Source organism: Natrix helvetica (assembly GCF_964273705.1).
Source record: "Natrix helvetica genome assembly, chromosome: 2".
NCBI lineage: Eukaryota > Metazoa > Chordata > Lepidosauria > Squamata > Natricidae > Natrix > Natrix helvetica.
The window spans coordinates 122,619,592-122,640,578 of record NC_138552.1 but is presented as its reverse complement, the minus strand read 5'-3'; the positions used below and the strand labels follow the sequence as shown (position 1 = coordinate 122,640,578).

At 35.8% G+C, this 20,987-nt stretch overlaps 1 protein-coding gene across 6 annotated transcripts in view; it reads left to right on the top strand.

Moving 5' to 3' along the window:
* ITSN2 (intersectin 2) overlaps positions 1-20,987 on the top strand; it is a 77,369-nt gene that overhangs the window by 42,385 nt on the left and 13,997 nt on the right. For 5 of the 6 annotated variants that reach the window (XR_014174723.1, XM_081945092.1, XM_081945089.1 and 2 more), the window contains 11 exons: positions 337-785; positions 1,322-1,443; positions 1,619-1,797; positions 2,345-2,486; positions 3,438-3,643; positions 4,364-4,422; positions 5,044-5,210; positions 5,560-5,605; positions 5,681-5,802; positions 6,702-6,798; positions 8,133-8,324. Coding sequence is in view for 5 of the 6 variants with exons in the window: in XM_081945092.1 (XP_081801218.1) it covers positions 337-785; positions 1,322-1,443; positions 1,619-1,797; positions 2,345-2,486; positions 3,438-3,643; positions 4,364-4,422; positions 5,044-5,210; positions 5,560-5,605; positions 5,681-5,802; positions 6,702-6,798; positions 8,133-8,324 (1,781 nt within the window). In the remaining variant the exon portion in view is untranslated. Of the gene's footprint in view, positions 1-336; positions 786-1,321; positions 1,444-1,618; positions 1,798-2,344; positions 2,487-3,437; positions 3,644-4,363; positions 4,423-5,043; positions 5,211-5,559; positions 5,606-5,680; positions 5,803-6,701; positions 6,799-8,132; positions 8,325-12,930; positions 13,758-20,987 lie in introns of those variants that run through there. The other variant, XM_081945091.1, reaches the window with a different exon arrangement.

Genomic DNA, 20,987 nt, shown 5'->3' with positions numbered 1-20,987 from the left:
TATCAATAGGCAACAATAAATATAGAAACTGCATTTTGAGAGTCTTTATGCATGCTATCATTTACAACTCTTTACTGATTACATTGCTGGACAAAATTAAAATCAGGTTTAAGTTTATTTCTAACATTCTACATCAAAATACATGCATTTTAGTAAATAGTACAGATTAATATTGCTATAATCAAGTTATACAGGTGAACCTAAAACCTTCAGAAGGCAATGAAAAAAAGCTGGTATAAGGTTCACATCAAGGTGTTTGCTACTCATTCTTGCTTTTCAATACTAATACTAATATCAGAATAATTTTTTTTTTGTTTCTTTTCTATCTTTCAAAAGAAAAGCAAAACAGGAAAAGGAGAACTTGTGGCAAGAAACCATCAGGAAGGAAGAAGAAGAAAGAAAAAAGCGTCTGAAAGAAGATAGAATGCAGGAAAAGATCCATGAGGAAAAACAAAGAGCTGAGGAGGCCATTGCACGAGAGAGGGAAATCCAGAAACAAAAACTGGCAGATGAGAAATTTGAAGAGGAAAGACAAAATAAACAAGTAGGAATTCTAAGAGAGACTGAGCAGCAAAGGCAGAAACAAAAGGCAGAAGAAAAAAAACGACAGGAGAAAATTGCAAAAGAAGCTGAGGAGAAACTTAAACGATTTGAAGAAGGGAAGAAAAGAAAAGATATTTTTAATTTGCAAGATTCTGAGAAATCTGTTTCTCATTTAAATGAGAAAAACATAAATGTTCTTAAACAAACAAAGGGAAATCTTAAGTCTGCCCTGAAAAATGAAGGTAACTGTTCTTTTTTTTAGATGTGAGTAGTTTACTTTGGATTATTCTGTAGTTTGAAACAACATTTAGGATCCTGAGATGGCTTCCACTCTTGAGACAGGACTGTCCCCAAAAGAGTCCCTCATGGATGCTCCAGTCAGATAGCAGATGCTGTTTTTTGCTGATTTCCCCTTCTCTTTGCTTTGAAACCTTCTACTGAAGACACGGGACTTTTATGGAACAGTGGTAGTTACCACAGTAGAAGGTTCCTGTGTATTAATGGAAAGTATTTTGTTATACACAGACATTTAGATCTACCATGACCTCTGATAATTGCCTACAGTGTCTTTTGCTGTTTCTGATTGGTGAGGAAATAGGAGTTTAAAGGGATGGCAACTTTTCAGTAGTGATTCCTGTGTATTTGGCTCTTTCCAAGATTTAAACAAGAGGATAAGGTTGTGGGCTTGCATAAATCCTGACCTTCCTAGAAATAGACTTTTGAAAAAGCATTTATCAGGAACTAGCAATCAATTAATAGTATCTCCTTGACTCTTCAGGCCATGCAATTAGTGCTGCTGATTCTAAGACATCAGTGGGCTTCGTGAATTATAGAGCTTTATACCCATTTGAAGCCAGGAATCAAGATGAGATAAGCTTCCATTCCGGAGATATTATTGAGGTAAATTATCCTTTCTGAATACTAAATAAATAGTTAGTTTACTTAATCCCAAATAATTTTTTTTCTTTACAAAATGCACCAACTGACATGTAGCAGAATTAAAACATATTTATAAACAAGTAAACAAATATTAACATTACATTTGATAATTTTTTCTTTCCCATTTCCTTTCCAGGTTGCTGAGAAAACTGAAGGAGAACCTGGCTGGTTATATGGAAGTTTTCAAGGACATTTTGGGTGGTTTCCATGCAATTATGTAGAGAAAATGCCTGAAAATGAAAAACCTGTTTCACCTCCCAAGAAAGCCTTACTTCCTCCTACAGTCACTGTACCACCTACTTCAGTTCCACTAGAGTAAATATAAATTTATGTATTCAATTTATTTATTGACCGGCTGGCTAAGAATAATAACCCACCAAAATACACACACACACACACACACACACACACACACACACAAAGGCAATCAGCAGCTGAGATTTAAAAATAACCATTAATACAATACAAATATTTCAATAAAACTATTTCACAGTGAATGCACCAACATCACAAATTTTTAATTTGACATAATGTGAGAGTAGCTGATCTCTGTTCCATTTTAAAAATGTAAAAGTATTTGTACTGTGTTTTGATATTAAGTGCTTCTTGAATTAAAATGATAGCTGTAATTGGAGGATCCATCTGCATGCAAAAGTTTTCCAAGTTGATTTCAAGAATTTCTCTCTTTCTGCACAGTAAGGATTCCTTAGCAATTGCAGAAGCTATGAATTATAAAGCAATTATAAAGCATCCCTAATATGGCCTTTCTGGGAGATCTTGAAAGTTTTTTGGCTAGTTTGCTGTTTCACCTATTGGGTTTTATTGAAAGTAATTCCCTTATGCATATGTTTTGATCTTGCAGAGTACATTCACCCAGTAAACCAGCAGATGAAGCAGAGTACCAAAATGTATCTTTTGCAAATTTAAATACTAGCTCATGGCAGAAAAAGTCTGCCTTTACTCGCACTGTTTCCCCAGGATCTGTTTCTCCCATCCATGGACAGGTATGTTGGTACAGAATGGAACTGTTGGCACAGGGTTGGGGGCATCAATATGCCAAGGACACCAAAGCACATTGGTGTATTATATTTTTTATTTTGTTATTATATGTATAATTGGGGTTGAGCTTTCCTTGGGGAGCTCGTTTTATTTTATGATGCTGTTGTTAATGGTCCAATGTTTTTGGGAATGAACAATCTACATATGAAACACATAAATATGTAAATAAATGAAATATTATATTGCTGTAACCATCTAATTTGTAGCATTCATTTAGAAAAGTGCTTTATATTCTCTTTCATATAATATATAGTATTACATTATATGCAAGAAATACATAGTGGTAACCTGCATAATTGGCTAATTGTTGGTTTATGAAAGGTTACCCTGTCTACCACACTAATTTTCAAGGTAGTTTACCAGAGCTTGTCCTGCTTGGTTCTATTTTATTGAAAAAGTTCCATAATTTAGTTGGAATTTGTAGCAAGACAATTTTTTAAAAATATATATTTATGGGCAAATGTGTAGGGAGAGTCTCAATCACCCAGGTCATTGTTGTCCCAAAGGTGCTTTTTCAAGAGGCAACTGGACTCTCTTGTTTTTCTTTGAAGACATTTCGCTTCTCATCAAAGAAGCTTCTTCAGTTCTTGTAATTATCAAACTACATTATCCTTAAAAAGACACTTTTAATCTATTTTAATAGGCACTTTAAAAGATGGTGGTAGATATAAATATTCCTATTTACATGGTAGAGTTATTCATTTTCTCTAGACTACGCCAAATCAATTGCAGTATATTCCAAATATGCTTAGCTTCTTAGAGCTGCTAGTTTGTAGAGCTGCTAGTTTGTTTTACATTAATCATTTGTATGTTTCTGGGGTCAACCTATTTTAGTATATATTTTGTGTCTTTAAAACTCGCATGGCTGGCATTAACATACTACCTACCTTTGACAGGGACAAGTGGTAGAAAACATAAAAGCACAAGCACTTTGCTCTTGGACTGCAAAAAAAGATAATCACTTAAATTTTTCAAAAAATGACATAATTACTGTGCTGGAGCAGCAAGAAAATTGGTGGTATGGAGAAGCTGGTAAAGCAAGAGGATGGTTTCCCAAATCCTATGTGAAGATTTTGCCTGGAAATGAATGCCAAAGAGAGGAGTAAGTAAGGCTGTCAGAATATTTCAACTGAAACAATTGGCAAAACGTGTGTGGTTTGTGTAGAAGGGGAATAGAACACATTTACTGAGATTTGGAGGGATTCATATGGACAATCTCTGATTCCCCACATATGATTTTTCAACACTTTAAACTTTGCTGGCTTTGAATATTAGATTTAGAATTAAGAACAGTTGCACAGATCATTTTTATTCTGTTTTTAACTGTTCATATATTATATTCCCAAATTTTTGGATAAATTCAGAATTTTTAAATATAAAGTTTGAAATTGAGAAAGATATTTGGAAGTAATCTTTTACCAGATCATTGGTTTTACCTTAACAAATACCATCTTCACACAGAACTTAGAATTCTCATTTCCCTTCCTTTCTTACATTTGTGTTTTTATTAATGCCTTCTGCTGATGGGTTTGTAGGAAATCACCCAACTTTAAACCATGGATTCCAATGGTGGCTTATTTTAACAAATCAGAATTACGGTAATATTAACACCAAAGTATGGCTGGTATGAAACAGATGCTTCACTTTGAATCCACCCCAAGGGTAGGATGGGGAGGGCTATATGAGAAGAGAAAGAGATGAGGCTCTATTTCATCATATCCAGTAAGATTTGATGAATTGATACTTTCCCCTATTTTCAAGCATCTCTAAGTTTGAATAATTGAATATGAAAAAATAACTAACTTAATTATTTCTTCTGCAGATCAGAAGCTGTTTATGCAGTTATAAATAAGAATCCTTCCACATCAACTTGTGTTTCAGGTGAGAGTAAGACCTGCATTTAATCACTCTCAGTCTTTGAATGAATGTATGTGTCTCAAGGAATAAACAACATGCATAGTACTGCAGTATTTCAGACACACCTGTTACAACACTGTCCAATACTATAAATGTTCTGAGATAAATATTTGTAATAATAAAGAGAGAAAAGACTTTTATTCTGGTCACCATATATTTTACCTGAAGAGTGTACTTTTCCTCTAAATACTTTAATAAAATAATTTCATTAAAATGGTTAAATGCAGGTTAAATTGTGACACATGATAAGAAATCAGCATGGATTTCTGGATTTGGAGAAGTTAGCCTAAGCACCATTCAAACCCTCATCTGCTAACTAGCATTGACTTAAGCGAAGTATAAATTTGCTTTGCAAAAGCGATGCTACACTTGCAAATACCAAAATGTGCAGTATATATGTGTGTGATGAGGATATGTTTATATCTTTCCCTCTGTTAATAAGCTATACTACAAATCACAGTGGATAGCATCATATTTGTAATTGTCAAAGATGTTGAAGTAGAAAGGATTATATGAATCAGTGTTTTACAATCTTTAGTCATATACAGCTTTACTACAAGACTGAATTTTTCTCTACTTTTTCAGAATATATAGCACTATATCCTTATTCAAGTTCTGAGCCTGGCGATTTAACTTTCACTGAAGGTGAAGAAATAGTAGTGAGCCAGAAAGATGGAGAATGGTGGACTGGAAGAATTGGTGATAGAAGTGGAATCTTTCCTTCAAACTATGTCAAACCAAAGGATCATGATGTAAGACTTCCAAAGTGTTTTGCTTTTAGGATTTCTTTTTTTTTCCAGTTAGAGATGCAGGATTTCAAGATGAAAACCAAGACTGTTACAGGGATACTGGTACAAGCTCAAGGAAATGTAATACTAAAGAATTCAGCTTTGTCTCAGAGAATAAATATTGCCCATTCTGATGGCACTTGTGGCAGGGCATAAAAGGCAGGGAAGATGGGAGGAGGCAGAATTTGTTGCAGAAAGGATTGATTTTAGATTTTCTCAGGTTGTGTGGTGCTTCAAAAATGGGTACTTGCAATAAAAAAGGGGGAGAGCTGAAATTAAACGTAGGCTCCCAATTGTTTGTTCTTTCTTGTAGACTTCTCCTATGGCTAGCAAAACAGGAACATTAAATAAAAAACCTGGTAAGTATTACTGATATTTTTGTGTTCTTATATATTATAATCATTCATTTTACACTAATACATATTTCTGTTTAGAAATTGCTCAAGTTACAACAGCCTACACTGCATCAGGAACAGAACAGCTGAGTCTTGCTCCTGGACAGCTGATTGTAATTTTGAAGAAAAATTCTAGTGGATGGTGGCAGGGAGAACTACAGGTAATAGAGCAGGAGGTTCCTCTGACTGTATGTCATGTTTCTTATATAGATGAGCAAATTATGTCTGTAAAAATACTTATTGCTAAAATAAATATTTTGAGCAAAACTGTATTTATTTCAAGAAGAAAAAATATATATAAAAAAAGGAGACCGCGTTGGTTGGTTGGATGATTGATATTGAAATCAAAAGAAATATATAATAGTTAAATATAAATGAAAACAAGAAGGAATAAGCATGTAGACACATCAAGCACTTAGCTACTAAACACTAGATCTGTATCCCTCTTGCATCATCTGCTGCTGAGAGGAATTTAGCACTCTTCCTCCTTATGAATCCATAAGTAAAAAAAGAACACATTTTCTTAATCCATCTGCCCCAAAATATATGAAACATAAAGGTATTAAATCTGAGACCATAGTTCGTACAGAGAGCAGAGCAGTGGTGGGATTCAACATTTTTTACTACTGGTTCTGTGGGCATGGCGTGGCTTGGTGGGTGTGGCTTGGTAGGCATCGCAGGGGAAGGATACTGTAAAATCTCCATTCCCTTCCCACCCAGCTCCAGGACAAGGATACTGTAAAAACCCCACTAACCTGCTTTCAAGCTCCATTCTCCTGTGCAGGGCAACAGAAGAAGACCCAGCTGATCAGCTGAGACGCCGATCAGCTGGGACTCAGGAGGCAGCGAATAGATGGGGTGGAGCCAGCCAGAGGTGGTATTTGCCGATTCTCCGAACTACTCAAAATTTCCACTACCGGTTCGCAGGAACCGGTCAGAACTGGCTGAATACCACCTCTGGGGCAGAACAAGGAAACATGAGATATTGATTCTCTGAGCAGAGGTAAAAGTGCACAAGTAAAAGGACATTAGATTTTGCATTGCTAATTGTGTTTTTCAGGCAAGAGGGAAAAAAAGACAAAAAGGATGGTTTCCTGCTACTCATGTGAAACTGTTGGGTCCCAGCAATGAAAAGACTATGCCAGTTGTTCATCCAGGTGAGCAATTAAAACATGTTTCTGATTGGTGGACGAATTCATACCTTATGGTAAAACCAAAGGGCTTTTTTTTTAGCTTAGCTTAGTGACTTCATCTATTGTAATTTGTAGCCTATAGTTTATGATTTAGATTCATGTGGAAACCCACACAATTGTGATATATTAAGTAAACTACAAATTCTTATAGTTTTAGGTGCAAGTCATATAATGGGTATTATTTTCATTTTTATTATTTTATTTGTGGTAATATTTTGTTCTTGATATTCATTTCAATGTAGTTATTTATTTAATTTCTTTCTTTGATTTCTTAAACTTCCCCTCTAAATATGTAAATATATTGAGAATATATTTATGTATTTATTTTCTGGTTTCTCTTCAGATTTTACATAAGACCATTGGTATATAGAGTTACGATAAAATCATATAATTCATACTTGTTTATGCATTGTAGCCAAATTATTTGAATTTTATAAAACTTTGGGCTTTGTACTTTATGAAGAAGAAAAAAACCAAATCTTTATTCTGAGAGGCAATCTATAAAATGAGAATGAAAGTAAAACAAAATAAAGACAGGATTAGACTATGAAGTATGTGTTCTATTTATACATGTTTGAAATTACTTGCATCAGAATGTGGGACATATATTATTGAATTTGTTATAATTAATATAATAGAATCTTTGGAGAAGACAGTATATAAATAAGCAAGTAAGTTTAGGAAAATAAATTAACTTTCTGAATTTAATCAAATTTATTTAAATAAAATAATTTGTTTTCTTTTAAGAATTAATTGGGAAAAACCTGGCATTATTTTTTCTACATTAAATGTCCTAAACATTTGTACTATTTATTAAGACGAGTAATAACTAAGAGGGCAATTTTAGCAATTTATAATTGGCAAAGCTTACCTTCACAAATTATGAATGCAATTGTTGCTATTTGAAAATTGAAAGTATATTAGTAAATGTTTTTTGCCAAAACTTTATTTTCAAAAAGAAGGCACGCTTTACCTTACTGCAATTAGGGGTTTTTTTATAGTCCTATACTTCCGTGATAGCTTCTGAATTGAGCGCAGAATGGTCAGATCCACATTTGCTGAGGTAAGGCAATACAGAAGTTGGAATTTTTCAACTCAGAAGCAGAACTGGGCCATTGAGAATAAGATTGCCATTTCTGAATTAGAACTATTTTTGATTATAAAATGTAAATATTTAACATGCACAAAGTTAAATAGTTTTGTAAATTTCTATGCAAGGATGGGGATTTTCGCAAGTAGTGAAATAGTTATTGTTGGTGCTCCTGAAGAACATGTCTCATATTTTTTGTTTCTATTAGTGTGTCAAGTGATAGCAATGTATGACTACTCAGCAAACAATGAAGATGAGCTCAATTTTTCTAAGGGGCAGCTTATAAATGTAATGAACAAAGAAGATATGGATTGGTGGCAAGGGGAAATCAATGGCGTTTATGGCCTCTTTCCTTCAAACTATGTGAAGTTGACTGTAGACTCTGATCCAAGTCAACAGTGTAAGTAAAACTTGCTTAAATATTCATGTTTTGGTATGGAATAAATTCAGATACTTCATTCAATATAGGTGTGCATTTGTATGGTCATGTCCATTTCTTCAACAGGAAAATGCTGAGTATTTAGAACTGCAGGGCTAAACTAATGACTAAAATAGTTTAGTCACTGAGATACATTGCTGTGAACCTTGTGCCTTTTAAAACATGGCAGAAGTTTTTAAGGAAATTGTTTGGAAAGCTCAATTAAATATCCATCAATTTTTTAACACCTGCTCCCAATTATGTTATGCTGAACTCTTCCTGTGAGTAGTGAGCTATTTGAGTAAGAGAGCAATAGACTGATTTTATTTATGTCTGGTAGAGTCAAAAAATTATCAGTGGTTCATAACTTCTACAAGCAATATAATAAATTCAAAATAACAACATAAAGAACATAATAAAATGGGTCTACTGCATAGATAAACTTTCCAACTTTCCTCAATAGAGTGAAATCTGGATTATTGCCTACGTTTTTTAAAAAGAAAGCATCAAAAAAGTTTTTCAATATAGGCTTCATAACTTCCAGCCTCACAGATCTGATCTCTCAGATCTTTAAGATGGACTACCATATTTTTTGGAGTATAAGACAAACCTTTTTCCCTCAAAAAAGAGGCTGAAAATCTGGGTGCGTCTTATACACTGAATACAGCATTTTTTGCCTCCTGAAACCCCACCCCTTCACCAAAATGGCCCTGGATAGCTTGTAGGAGGCTTTCAGAGAGCTCCTGGGGGCTGGGGAGGGCAGAAATGAGCAAAAAATGGGCTGTTCTTTGCTCACCCCCCCCCCCTGCCTGCAGGAGCACTTTATAAGCTTCCTAAAGGCTATCCATGCCCCCCCCTTTTTTTTGCAAAAAACGTGCCATTTTTTGTTCGTTTTTGGCCACACCACCCCCCAAGGGGCACTCTACAAACCTAAGGGCTATTCATGCCCTTTTTGGGGGGGGAAAGGGGGGAGGCCATTTTTGCGAAAAACAGGCCGTTTTTGGGAGGTTTGCAGAATGCAAAAACTTTTTTTTTTAAATTTGCCTCTTCAAAACCTTGGTGCATCTTATACTCTGGTGTGTCTTATACTCTGAAAAATAAGGTAAGTCAGGAAACAGACCCTGCAAGGATTCCAGGCATGCTACCTTATTGTTGTAGGCTTGGTTTTTTGTATCATCAAGTTGTTTCCTGGCAACTTTACTGCAGGTTTCTTAATAACTTTTTCGGTAATGTTTGCACTAACCTGCATCCTAGGACTGAGGGAGTGTGTCTGTCCTAAGGATCACCCGACTGACTTCATGCCTAAGACGGAAATAAAGTCTCCTGGTTTCTAGTCTGGTGCCTTAACCGCTATACCAGACTGAACAATAAAATAACAATCCTGAAAACTTGTAAAAGTTTCTCTCTGCCCACTTAGTACCAAAGAGAATCAAAGTGAAGTTATTTTGAGTTATTTCTGTACTGAAGTTAAAGCTCTGACTTATTATTCAGAGTATACAGCTCCGTCATTTAATATTTCTTGACATCAGTCTTATTAATACAGAGGTTACCAACTTTTCATTACTTTGGTTTCCAATTATTAAGAGTTCTGTGTTTTGCCACGGGATGGAGATAGTTTTGAAGCAGGATTTTATCTTTTTTTTAAAGGGAGATCAAGAATTATTCTAGTATAATTCCATGTTGTGGTCCAGCAGGATCCATTTGAGCTGCTGACGGCTCAGATCCGGGACTCGAGATGGCTAAAGGGACGATTCCAGTATTTGGTAGACTGGAAGGACGATGGGCCAGACGGGGGGACTTGGGCCGATGCGAAGGACGTGCACGCTCCTGATTTGGTGCGGGCTACCATGCCCAATGGCCCTCGAGGCCACACCCCAAGCATCAGACCTGGGGGAAGGGCCCTGTGGTGAGGGATAGTGTTGTCGTCCAGCAGGATCCGTTTGAGCTGCTGACGGACTCGGATAGCGAGGAACCACATGAGTCTGCCCTGGACGATGTAGAGGACCCTGTGCAGGTTTCAGATTCAGAGCAGAGACCAGAGGGGCTGGTTGGCCACCAGAGGCGCCTGAGACATGGAGCAGTAGGGAGGATCAAAGGCAGTTTGTCCCTGATGCTAGATTGAGAAGGGCTGAGAAACGGAATCAGCAACTACGTAGGCAGACTCACAGAAGATGATTCACCACAGGTGGTTGTGGATTGGCCCCTCCCAAGAGAGTTTATAGGTGAGGCGTTGGGAGGGGATATTTGCAGGAAACAACCGTTTGAATTAGTAGTTAAGAAAATCTATGTATTCTAGCCGTGTCTGCTTCTTGAGACTATCTGCGGTGCTTCATTAGAAATTATCTGGATTGTTTTCTTGAACGTGAGTTGTCTGAGCCCTCAGCCAAAGGATTTGTTATCTCAGTAATTAAACAATTGCAAACAGCCAAGCCTGTGTTTATTCACAGGCGTGGAGAGGGGGGTCAGAACAATTCCATATATAGCCTAGTATAATTAAAGTGCCTGGTAGAATCTAATTTGTATAAATATAGTCTTATGTCTCAGCTTGTGAATAGCAGGAATAGTGTTGGCTTCAACATTCACTTTTTGTATCTTCTCTTTGACTTTTGCTTTGTTTACCATTTGATCAATAAAACATGAATGCTTGCTTTCTGTTTTGTTATTGTGGTTTGGCCTAATTGAAATATTTCCTTGATATGGAATTTGGATTATTTCCTATATGATTAGAATGATTTTTCTAGCTTTTAACACAGTTAACAATGTAGTTCATACTTTTAGATTTAACATATTTAACAAATTGGGCTGCACCATAGTAATTGGATACACCAATGTTTTATGTTGGGATATTAGCAAGATAAGGTTTTCTGGCATTTTTAATCTTCCTCTAGAAGGCCAATCTCATATTTGTGGATGCACCAGATTGTTATCCTTTAGCGCAATTGCAAACATGTCATTCCCATATCATAATATTGGGTTTTTGGTTTGTTTTTTATGCATATACCAAGAAGGAAGTTGGTGTAATCTCTGGTTTGTATATATTATGCAATGTTAGTAATTACTTATATTCTACCCTAATAATTTGGCTTGTATGAACTTCAGTGTTGGCATCATAGTTACTTCAAAATGAAAACCTGTTTCTTAGAAATATGTAGTTATTCTAGCAAAGATTTCAGTGCTCTCCCCCCTCCCTTCCAGGTACACTGATATTGTAACCCTGTTTTTCTCCTCTCTCCATATTCTGGTATGAACATGGAAAGAGTTGGTAGCATATATAATGCATCAAAGGTCTGAGTGGTGACATGTATTGGAAGCCTATAAACAAACAGACACACACACACACACACACACACAGACAGTCATATAAATCTTTAATAAGTGTAGTTTTACATTCTGTATATAATATGAATATTACATTTCATTTTATCCACTGTAGCTCATTAAATGAAATCTGAACATAGCATAATAAGGAAACAAAATGCTGCTATTTTAGGTCTGTTCATTCTTATAAAAGATTGTGTCAGAGAAAAAAACTTAATTTAATAATGAGGTGCCAAAATGCCTTCTTGTAATCTGTTTTTGATTGATATAATATATATTACCACATATCTTAATTCTGTACTTTTAAACGACAAACTGTTCTATCCAATCAGATATGATTAGTAGTTGCAAGCTGATGGGGAAACTGAAGAAACATTTTTAAAGAAACGTCAGTATGGGCCAACCACTTCCATACTATTATTCTGGAAAGTACATGGACATGTAGTCATGAGGGGTTAAACACCATTTTTACCTTTACCAATGTTCATTAAGTCATTTTGATGCCCATTTTATCTCTTGAAATAAGTATTGAACTCATTGGCCCACAAAAATAGATGAATATGGCAATGTCTGCTCATAAATATTTAATTTGGTTTCATCTCTTGATAAGTGATAATATATATTTTGAACATATATAACCCAGATTTTGAATGTAAATAGCGTTTAAATCCATAAAACCAAGCTTTTATTATGTCTTTAAGCCAGAAATCACTACATAGAAACATGCATCTAAAATTGCAGATATCAGTAAAAAGCATAAAATACAATGATAATATGACGATAATATAAATGTAATGCAGGTCATAGTCAGGATCACCAAAATTAATACATGTTCAGTTGTAGATAGGACGAATAAAACAAATAGAGGCACAGAATCAGGCAATCCGGGAAGATGCGTCAGTCCTGGTGGGATAGAAGGATTGACAAATAAGTATTGCTTCTGAGCTTTTTGATTAAGATCAAGTATAAATATTGAAACTTTAAAATTTATCTATCACAGGTTCAGTGAATATTCTAAGAAATTATCTTGCTGCTTGATTTTATTTTCCCTTATGTTAGTTTAATTTTTAAAATGAACTGTTACAGCATCTGGCAGTTTTAAACACAGAGTGTCCTGTTTCCAAATAGTTTTAAATTATCAGAAATATTTTAAAGGATATTAATTCTGTCTTTATAATATTGGTTATTAAGACAGTACTGCTTCTTATACATTTCATCATTTTCTACTATAGTTATTTATCCCTAATTTTCTTTTCTTTTCTTTTTCAAGGACCCACTGTTGTCTTCCAGTATGAAAGCACCTCAGAGACCCACTATACAAGTTTGACTATAGCATGGCGGCAGGGTGGACAGCCTGCTCAGATCTCTGAAACGATTTCTTTGCTTCGCTTCAGTATTAAATCCACTCAAGACTTCACATTTTGTTCTATGCTGTACAATTACAATTCATTTATGCAAACTGATTAGTGGGTCTTTGTGTGGCTTTCTGCACTCTCCAATCTGGTTTTCTCTACTCTCTTTATTTAGGAACAATAATGAATTATTAGAATGCTAGTCCAAGCTATCTCTTGGCACAATGCAACTTTAGGCACACAAAGACCTACTATTTGTACTGTCACATGGGAAATTGTGTTCTCATGATTAGCATCATATGTTTCCTATGTTGATCTCTCACTATGCATTTCATGTATGATCCTGTACACAGTGACAATGCTATTGTGAGAAAACAGAGCAGAGATAGAATAAAATCTGTTGTGTTGTTTTAAAGGCACTTTATATCACTGTTATGTCTATATATGTTATATACTAAAGCTCTTTAGTTTTATCTGAAACAAATATATAAGTTGGCTTTTGCTACAGAAGTTGGAAAGATTCTGCCCCTAATATTACACATTTCTTGATATGTTAAAGGAGAGCGTAACCATTTTTTTTAAAGCTGGACAAAATTTGTTTTTGAGAGAAACTTCTTATAGAGCAGTGATGGCGAACCTTTTTTGGCTCGTGTGCCATAAGTGGGGGGAGCGCAGGGGGGTCGTGTGCGGGCGTGCCGCACCCTTAATGCAATGTGCGATCCCCCAATGCGCATGCGCGTACTACAGGCACAACCCCCCATTTTTACATGCTTTTTTCACCCTCCCCAGGCTCCAGAGGCTTTATAGGAATCTGGGGAGGGCGAAAACAGCCTACCCCACCCCATCCAAACGCCTTCCAGAGGCTTCAGGGACCATCCCCTGATGTCTTCGGAACGCTCAAAAGACCCTCCGAGCAAACCGGAAATCACTTCCAATAAAGCCTCTGGAGCCTGGGGAGGGCGAAAACAGCCCCCCCCCGCCCCCTCCAAATGCCCTCCAGAGGCTTCAGGAACCATCCGGAGGCTTCCCTGATGCCTTCGGAGCACTCATAACGACCCTCTGAGCAAACCGGAAGTGACTTCCAGTTTGCTCGGAGGGTCGTTTTAAGCGTTCCGAAGGCTTCAGGGAAGCCTCCGGACGGTCCCTGAAGCCTTTAGAGCGTTCAAAACGACCCTCCGAGCAAACCGGAAGTCCGTTCCTGAATTTCCGGTTTGCCCGTAGGGCCGGGTTTTTACACTCCGGAGGCTTTACGGAAGCTCATGAAGTCTCCGGAGGGCCTCCGGGGGGAGCAGGGGAGGCTCTTTTCGACCTCCCCAGGCTCCTATAAAGCCTCTGGAGCGTGGGGAGGGCGAAAAATGGTTTTTAAAAAGGGTGAACTCAGCTAGCCAGCGTGCGCATGCGCGCTGACCAGCTGACAGGGCAGCGCCTCGCGTGCCCTGACAAATGGCTCCGCATGCCACCTGTGGCACGCGTGCCATAGGTTCGCCATCACTGTTATAGAGCCTTGCTGAAAATCCAAGAAGCCTGTTTGTTGAATTCCTAATACTGTAGTACTTTTAAGAGTGCTTCTCCCTTCTGCCACCCACCCTTCCCTCTCATTGGTCCTGATACTTTGGGTGGTATCAGCAAAAAGAATCTTTTCAAGAGAGACTTAAGGGAAGTACCTGAATGCTGCTGGCATTATCAGCCTTCCAAGAGCATTTCAGATTCTGGTTGTGAGGGAAAGGAGCTTGTTGCGAGAGAGGAGCAGGACATGGCACTATAGGTTTTTCAAAATTAAAAGAAGCCTTTTGAGACCAGATACCTTAAGATCTTTAGAAATAGCATGTTATCGCATTCCAGTTGTTTATGCCTAGGCTTAGAAAAAAAATCCTCAAAAGAACACTATATTATGACAGGATAATACCGGTAATAATGTAGTGGGCAAGGCTGACATTTTTGGCTCCCCCTCTCACCCTACAATTATTTGGATTTTAAATGCAAATTAAATATATGTTTTAGGTTTATTTTGAAGAAAACATAAAAAACACACCACTGAAAATTAGATATTTGCTACCAACCTGATATTGAAGAGACCAAGAAGCTAAATAGACTCTACAGTTGCCCTCCCCTCCCCATTTTTACAGATACATTTTAAAGCATTTTTAAAATTCCCAGCAACTTTTTTTTTATTACTACTGCATTCTTTTCTGGGAATTTCTTAGTTAACAATTGTTTACTTTTAACCAAACTTTTTGGTTAATTTTTTTTCCCATTCTCATTAACATTTGCATACATTCACCATTATCACTTCACTTCATGGTGCCTTTTTGACCAGACAAGCTTTTTTTCACCCCTGATGTAGTACATATCCATTTGTAAAGGTAGCCTTGTCCTGCCTGCTAAACTGTTCTAGATGCCTTGGATTGTTGTGCTGTGTTGCAGTCGGAGTTAGTTGCTCTGTTTTCAGGAGATGTGTTTGCATGTGAGAAAATGTTAGATGGGATTTGAGGCTCATTAAAATTCTTTAATGAGTGATTTATTTTAGCACCATTGCCTCACAGTGCAGCCTGTGCATATTTAGTCCGAAATAAGCTATTGTGTTCAATGGTGCTTAGTCTCTGATAAATGTGTTCAGAATTGCTATTTAAATGAATATAACAGGCTTATCAAATCACTGATGCCTTTATTACTAGTACGAAATAATGGATTGTAGGAGGAGGGTCTTTCATACCAAATAGAACAGTTAGGTGCCTAAATCAAGTTATAAACACATATTTATCTTATCTCTATATTATTATTAACAATAGCAGATCTGCAAATAGCTCAATCTTAAATTGATGATTCTCCCATGCTAATATTTATCATATGACCTAATATGTTAATCAAGGCACATGATGCTCTTTTCTTGCAAAGCACAATTGTAGTTTAGCAGCTGCCAATTATAAGATCTCTTACAGGAGATGTAGCAACTAAATCCCAAATTAAAACCAAATATTAAATTCTGTTAATTCTTGCCAAGCTATAGTTCACCAGCCATTTATAATAGCAAGATGAGTGCTTATCCATCTCTTTGGGTTTACCAAAACAGCAACAAAAGCAACAAAAAGAAGTATATCATTCTGGTAGACTGCTGTGTTTATGCTGTGTAGGGACTCCCAAGATTATAGAATATGGAGTCACATGCCGGGAAGAGACTTCGGAGGTCTCCCCTGCTCAAATGGTTGTACCATACTGATCAAATAGTTGTCCAGTCTATTTCTGAAAACCTCAAATGATAGAACATCCACAACCCCAGAAGGCAAATTATTCCATTGTTTAATTGTTCTGTCAGAAAAATTCTCCTTGCTTCTAGGCTGGACCTCTCTGCCAATAAATACAGGAACTGATAATTTTTGTAGTTTTGGTTGTTAATTGGTTAGTTATATGGGTTTTTAAGAATAAAACTGTGAGCAGAAAGCTTCTGAGGGGCTTATTGCTAACTTCTACCTTTAAAAAGTTTTTAACCTAAAGCTAAACTTGGTACAATTTCAGGCTGTTTCTGAGGCCTGAGTTTTAATGGCAGAAATGGAAGCATTGTGCTTTCTGAGTTTATGGGAGGGAGAGTGGGAATAGAAACTGTGCTGCTGAACACCAAGTATTTTGCCATTAAATTTCAGATGGATACAGGCAGGGCCGGATTTAGATGAAAAGAGGCCCTAGGTTATTCCACTTATGGGGCCCTTTCACCTCCCATTTTTAAGTTTGTAAATTACATGAGAGATAATAAAATACATCATTACTGTGATATATATCAATATATTAAATGAAACATGTTGTAATTGGTATAACCTTTATAAAAAATGTGGCACGGATAATAAATAAAAATAAAAGGGCCCTCTTGATCTTGAGGCCCTAGGCTGAAGCCTAGTTAGCCTATAGGAAAATCCGGCCCTGGATACAGGTAGTTCTCGACTTCCGATCACAATGTCAGAAAGTCGCAAAAGTGATCACATGACCCTGGGGCACTACATCCGTCATAAATATGAGTCAGTTGCCAAACATCTGAAATTTGATCAGGTGACCATGGGTATGCTGCAACAGTTGTAAGTGTGAAAAATGGTCATAAGTCACTTTTTCACTGCTGTTGTAACTTCGAATGGTCAATAAATAAACTGCTGTGAGGACTACCTATAATCTCAGGGTACTTGGGACTGCAGGTTGTTCATCCTTGGCTTATGGGTTGCAGAAATGAATTTGAATGAACATATTTTAGAGTTTAAATAAAGTCTGGGTTGATTTCCTAGTAAAAGAGTAAAGGAACTTAATGTTGGACTTAATTTAGCACTAATTGTTACTGTTAGAATGAACAATGGTTACAGTACCAGTAGAGTGAGTTAAAAAGTCTACAAGTCAGTCTATAAGTTAAGAATCTTCAGAGATAAAACAAATTTTAATGCAAGTGGTACAATATAACTCAAAAGAGGTACAAACATTTAATTGACATTAATAAGAATGTTTCATATGCTTAGGCTTTTGCTACTACGTATTTTGCTATTATTTATTATCAGTATTCTATTTCATTTCTGTATGTATTATTTCTAGTCTATTAATATTTTAAGAAAGCTAGGCCCAAGCAAATCATGGCATAACTAAATAATAATTCAGAAACATGAATAAAATTTGTATATCGTTATAGTGAGTTATACCTGCTAAAATTTCAAAGTAGTTTAAAAAATGTACTATGCAACAAATTATTTGAATAGGGTTCCAAATTAGGATTCTGAGAAACTTACCCAAAACAAAATTCACATAAAATAGGGGAAATTTTCTTCTCCTAATTTCAACATCCCAGTTTACAAAAGTTGCAAAATAGTTTTACTTTGTCACATGGATTTTCAAACTAAAAAGGAGACTATTATGATAGTTGAGTCCAAGTTTTTAAGCATTCAGAGATGGCTGTATAAATTATGTTCTTTAGCTTTAGATATGAATAGCTTTACTTTTTTTATTTGGATGGCTAAGGTTTTTTAATATGATCAAAAATAGATAACAGTATTATAGCATATGAGGCAATTTGCTGCATGTTATTTGTCCCCATTCCGGAAATGGAACTAAAGTTCTCCAAATAAGAATGAGGGATTTCCTAACTTAGAAATTAATATTTAGCTTTCTTAACGTTTTTAGAGAAAAGCTTGTGATTTCTTGACATTTTGAATGGAGTATGAAATGGCTGTGACAATGCTATTTTTCCGTTTGCAAAAAGAATGTAAATTCTTGTTATTCTTGGTTTTTATTTTTATAAATGAATTGTACTACCCAGTGTGATTTGCCAGAAACGCACAAACCAGTATTTGCTAAAATATGTCCTAAGACTTGTATTATTTTTCTATTAAAGTCAATCAGTGATGACAGACTTCCAGTTGTAGTGGTGTTTTGGGCTGCTACCGCAAAATGCTGCTTTCTTGTCATTAATTATGTTTGTTTCCTAAATATCACTGTGATGTGTGCTGTTTTGATATTTGTATTTTGAGGCTTTCTAGTATTAAAGCAGTGGAATAATGATCAGTGTTTTGCTATACAAACACAGCCTATGCTGTGCATGAGCATTGTTTTTTGAATACTGGAAATAACTATGCAAAAATATTTTATTAAAGAGACACACAGAGAATATCCTTATTGATGTGTGATTTCTTTTCAGCACAGTTAACCATTCTCAAGCTTGATGATACATTTTCATAAATTATTCATTTGTGTTGTTCTTCATTATATAACCAACCAATCACTAAAATCTCCTGGAAGATGACAACATAGCTAGAGCATACTTTAATCAATTGTTGGTGTGTGATAGTGGAGAAGTTGTCATTTCTAACATCAATTTAAACCTGTTCATTCAACACAGCTTTTCAATTTTCATCAAAAGAATTCCCAGAATGTAAGAAGAAAGTTATTACTATTAAACTGGGATCAAACTTGTAAAAATTGATCCCTAAACAAGATCAAGACTAGTTTTAAATTTATAATATAAACATAACTGCAAAGCCAACTCTTTTAACATGATATGCATTGCTGAGTTTTGCTTTCCTAGCAGGTGCTATAGATTGTCAGTTTCCTTAAATTGTTTCATTTCTCCCTTCTTAATACTACTTCCTCAACTAATCATGTTATTAGGGAGACAGTGGCATAGGTTAAAAGGACCTGCCCACATCCTTTTGCCCATTTACTAATTCACAAAGAGATTTCTTTAGTCACTTGAATTGACAGTGGTATTCCATAATTCTCAGAGAGTCTAATGCTGTGGCTAATGATGCTGACTGTTGTAGAATTCCATGATTAAAGAAATATCAGTTTTAAAGGTCCTTATGCTTAGTTTGAGAAAAAAAAATAAAGCTTAGGAAATCATCTCAGTCTTTATATTGCTCAGAAAAATTAGCATTACATTTTGACCTTGATTTCGAATGGGTAGGTTTGAATTCACACTTTACCATGAAGTTCACTGTGACCCTAACTCACTTGAATTTCCCATAGCTTTGTTGTGAATCTAAAAGTGGAGGAGGACCATGTAAGCTGGTATTTTTAATCACACACAGACACACACATATATGTGTGCGTGTGTATTTTCCTCAACTTACGACCACAATTGGGCCCAGAATTTATGTTACTAAGTGAGAGATTGATTAAGTGAGTTTTGCCCCATTTTATGACTCTTCATGCACATTTGTAAGTGAATCAGTACAGTTATTAAGTTAGTAACCTGGTTATTAAGTGAATCCTGCTTCCTCAGTGACTTTGCTTGTCAGAATGTCGCAAAAGGGGATCATATGAATCCGGGACATTTGCAACTGTCATAAAGCTGAACCAGTTGCCAAGCATCCAAAGTTTGATTACATGAAAGGTTGTAACTGAAAAATGGCCATAAGTCAGAGAGAGAGGGGTGGGGAGAGAGAGAGAGAGAGATTTCTACAATTTTATAAATTTCAAACAATATTTGGATTTTTCAAATGTACGATTTATATTGCTTCAGATACATTATTTAAATATGCTTTTCCACATACAGTTTTCATTTCTTCTATGTGTTAAGGCTACAAGAATTCACAGCAGTAGAATAGCAGCAGTATTTAGGATTAAAATTATTACAAGCCAATTGAGCTTCTATTATATTTGAGTAGCATACTGAAGTCTGTTCTTAAACTGCCAGTCAAAATGTTCATGGAAACTTAAACCTCATGAGGAGTCTGGGGGCTTTAGAATTTGGATTTATTTTCTCCGATGATTAATTTATTCTCTAGGAGAGCAACAAAAAAAATACTGATAAATTCATATGCATTCTCAGAAAATATTTCTACTGACAATTGTTCGTGATTTACAGTAACTGGTTTGTAAATGAAAATGGTTTACAAAAAGAGGAGGACTGAGAGCAACTTCATATAAAACTGTCTATCAGTATAATCTTTTTGCTTTAAATAATTTATTTTTATGGTGTAAGATGTTTGGAGTTATTTTTAATATTTTCTATATAACATGCTAACCAGTCATTTCTGTTCTCTTGACAACTTTATTGTACTTCTCACTTTAGGGCATATATAAGAATGATCATACTTTTTTCACCAGTTGACAGGACAATAAGGAGAGTTAACTTACACATCAGTATTGGTAAATGGTTTTCTTAGTAAATAATTATCTGCGTTATTCATGGATAACATCTATGAATGCTTTTAATGTACTAGTAAAAGAAGATAAAAACTACATATTTGGCATTTTGAGAATGTATTGGGATTACTGTACTTTTATAAAAGGAAGAGTTTATCTTACCAAAATACTTGCCATATTGGGCATGCCACAAAATGCCTACATTTCAGAATCTAAATCAATACATTTTCCCCCACGCCCTCTCTTATCCACTGAACATTTTCTATCCAGCTTTTACATTTTATTTGGTTTGAGGTAGATAGACACTTCCAAATCCCTGGACTGAAACTACCTAGGCTTTGTTGTATATATTATGGTGCTTCTTTCT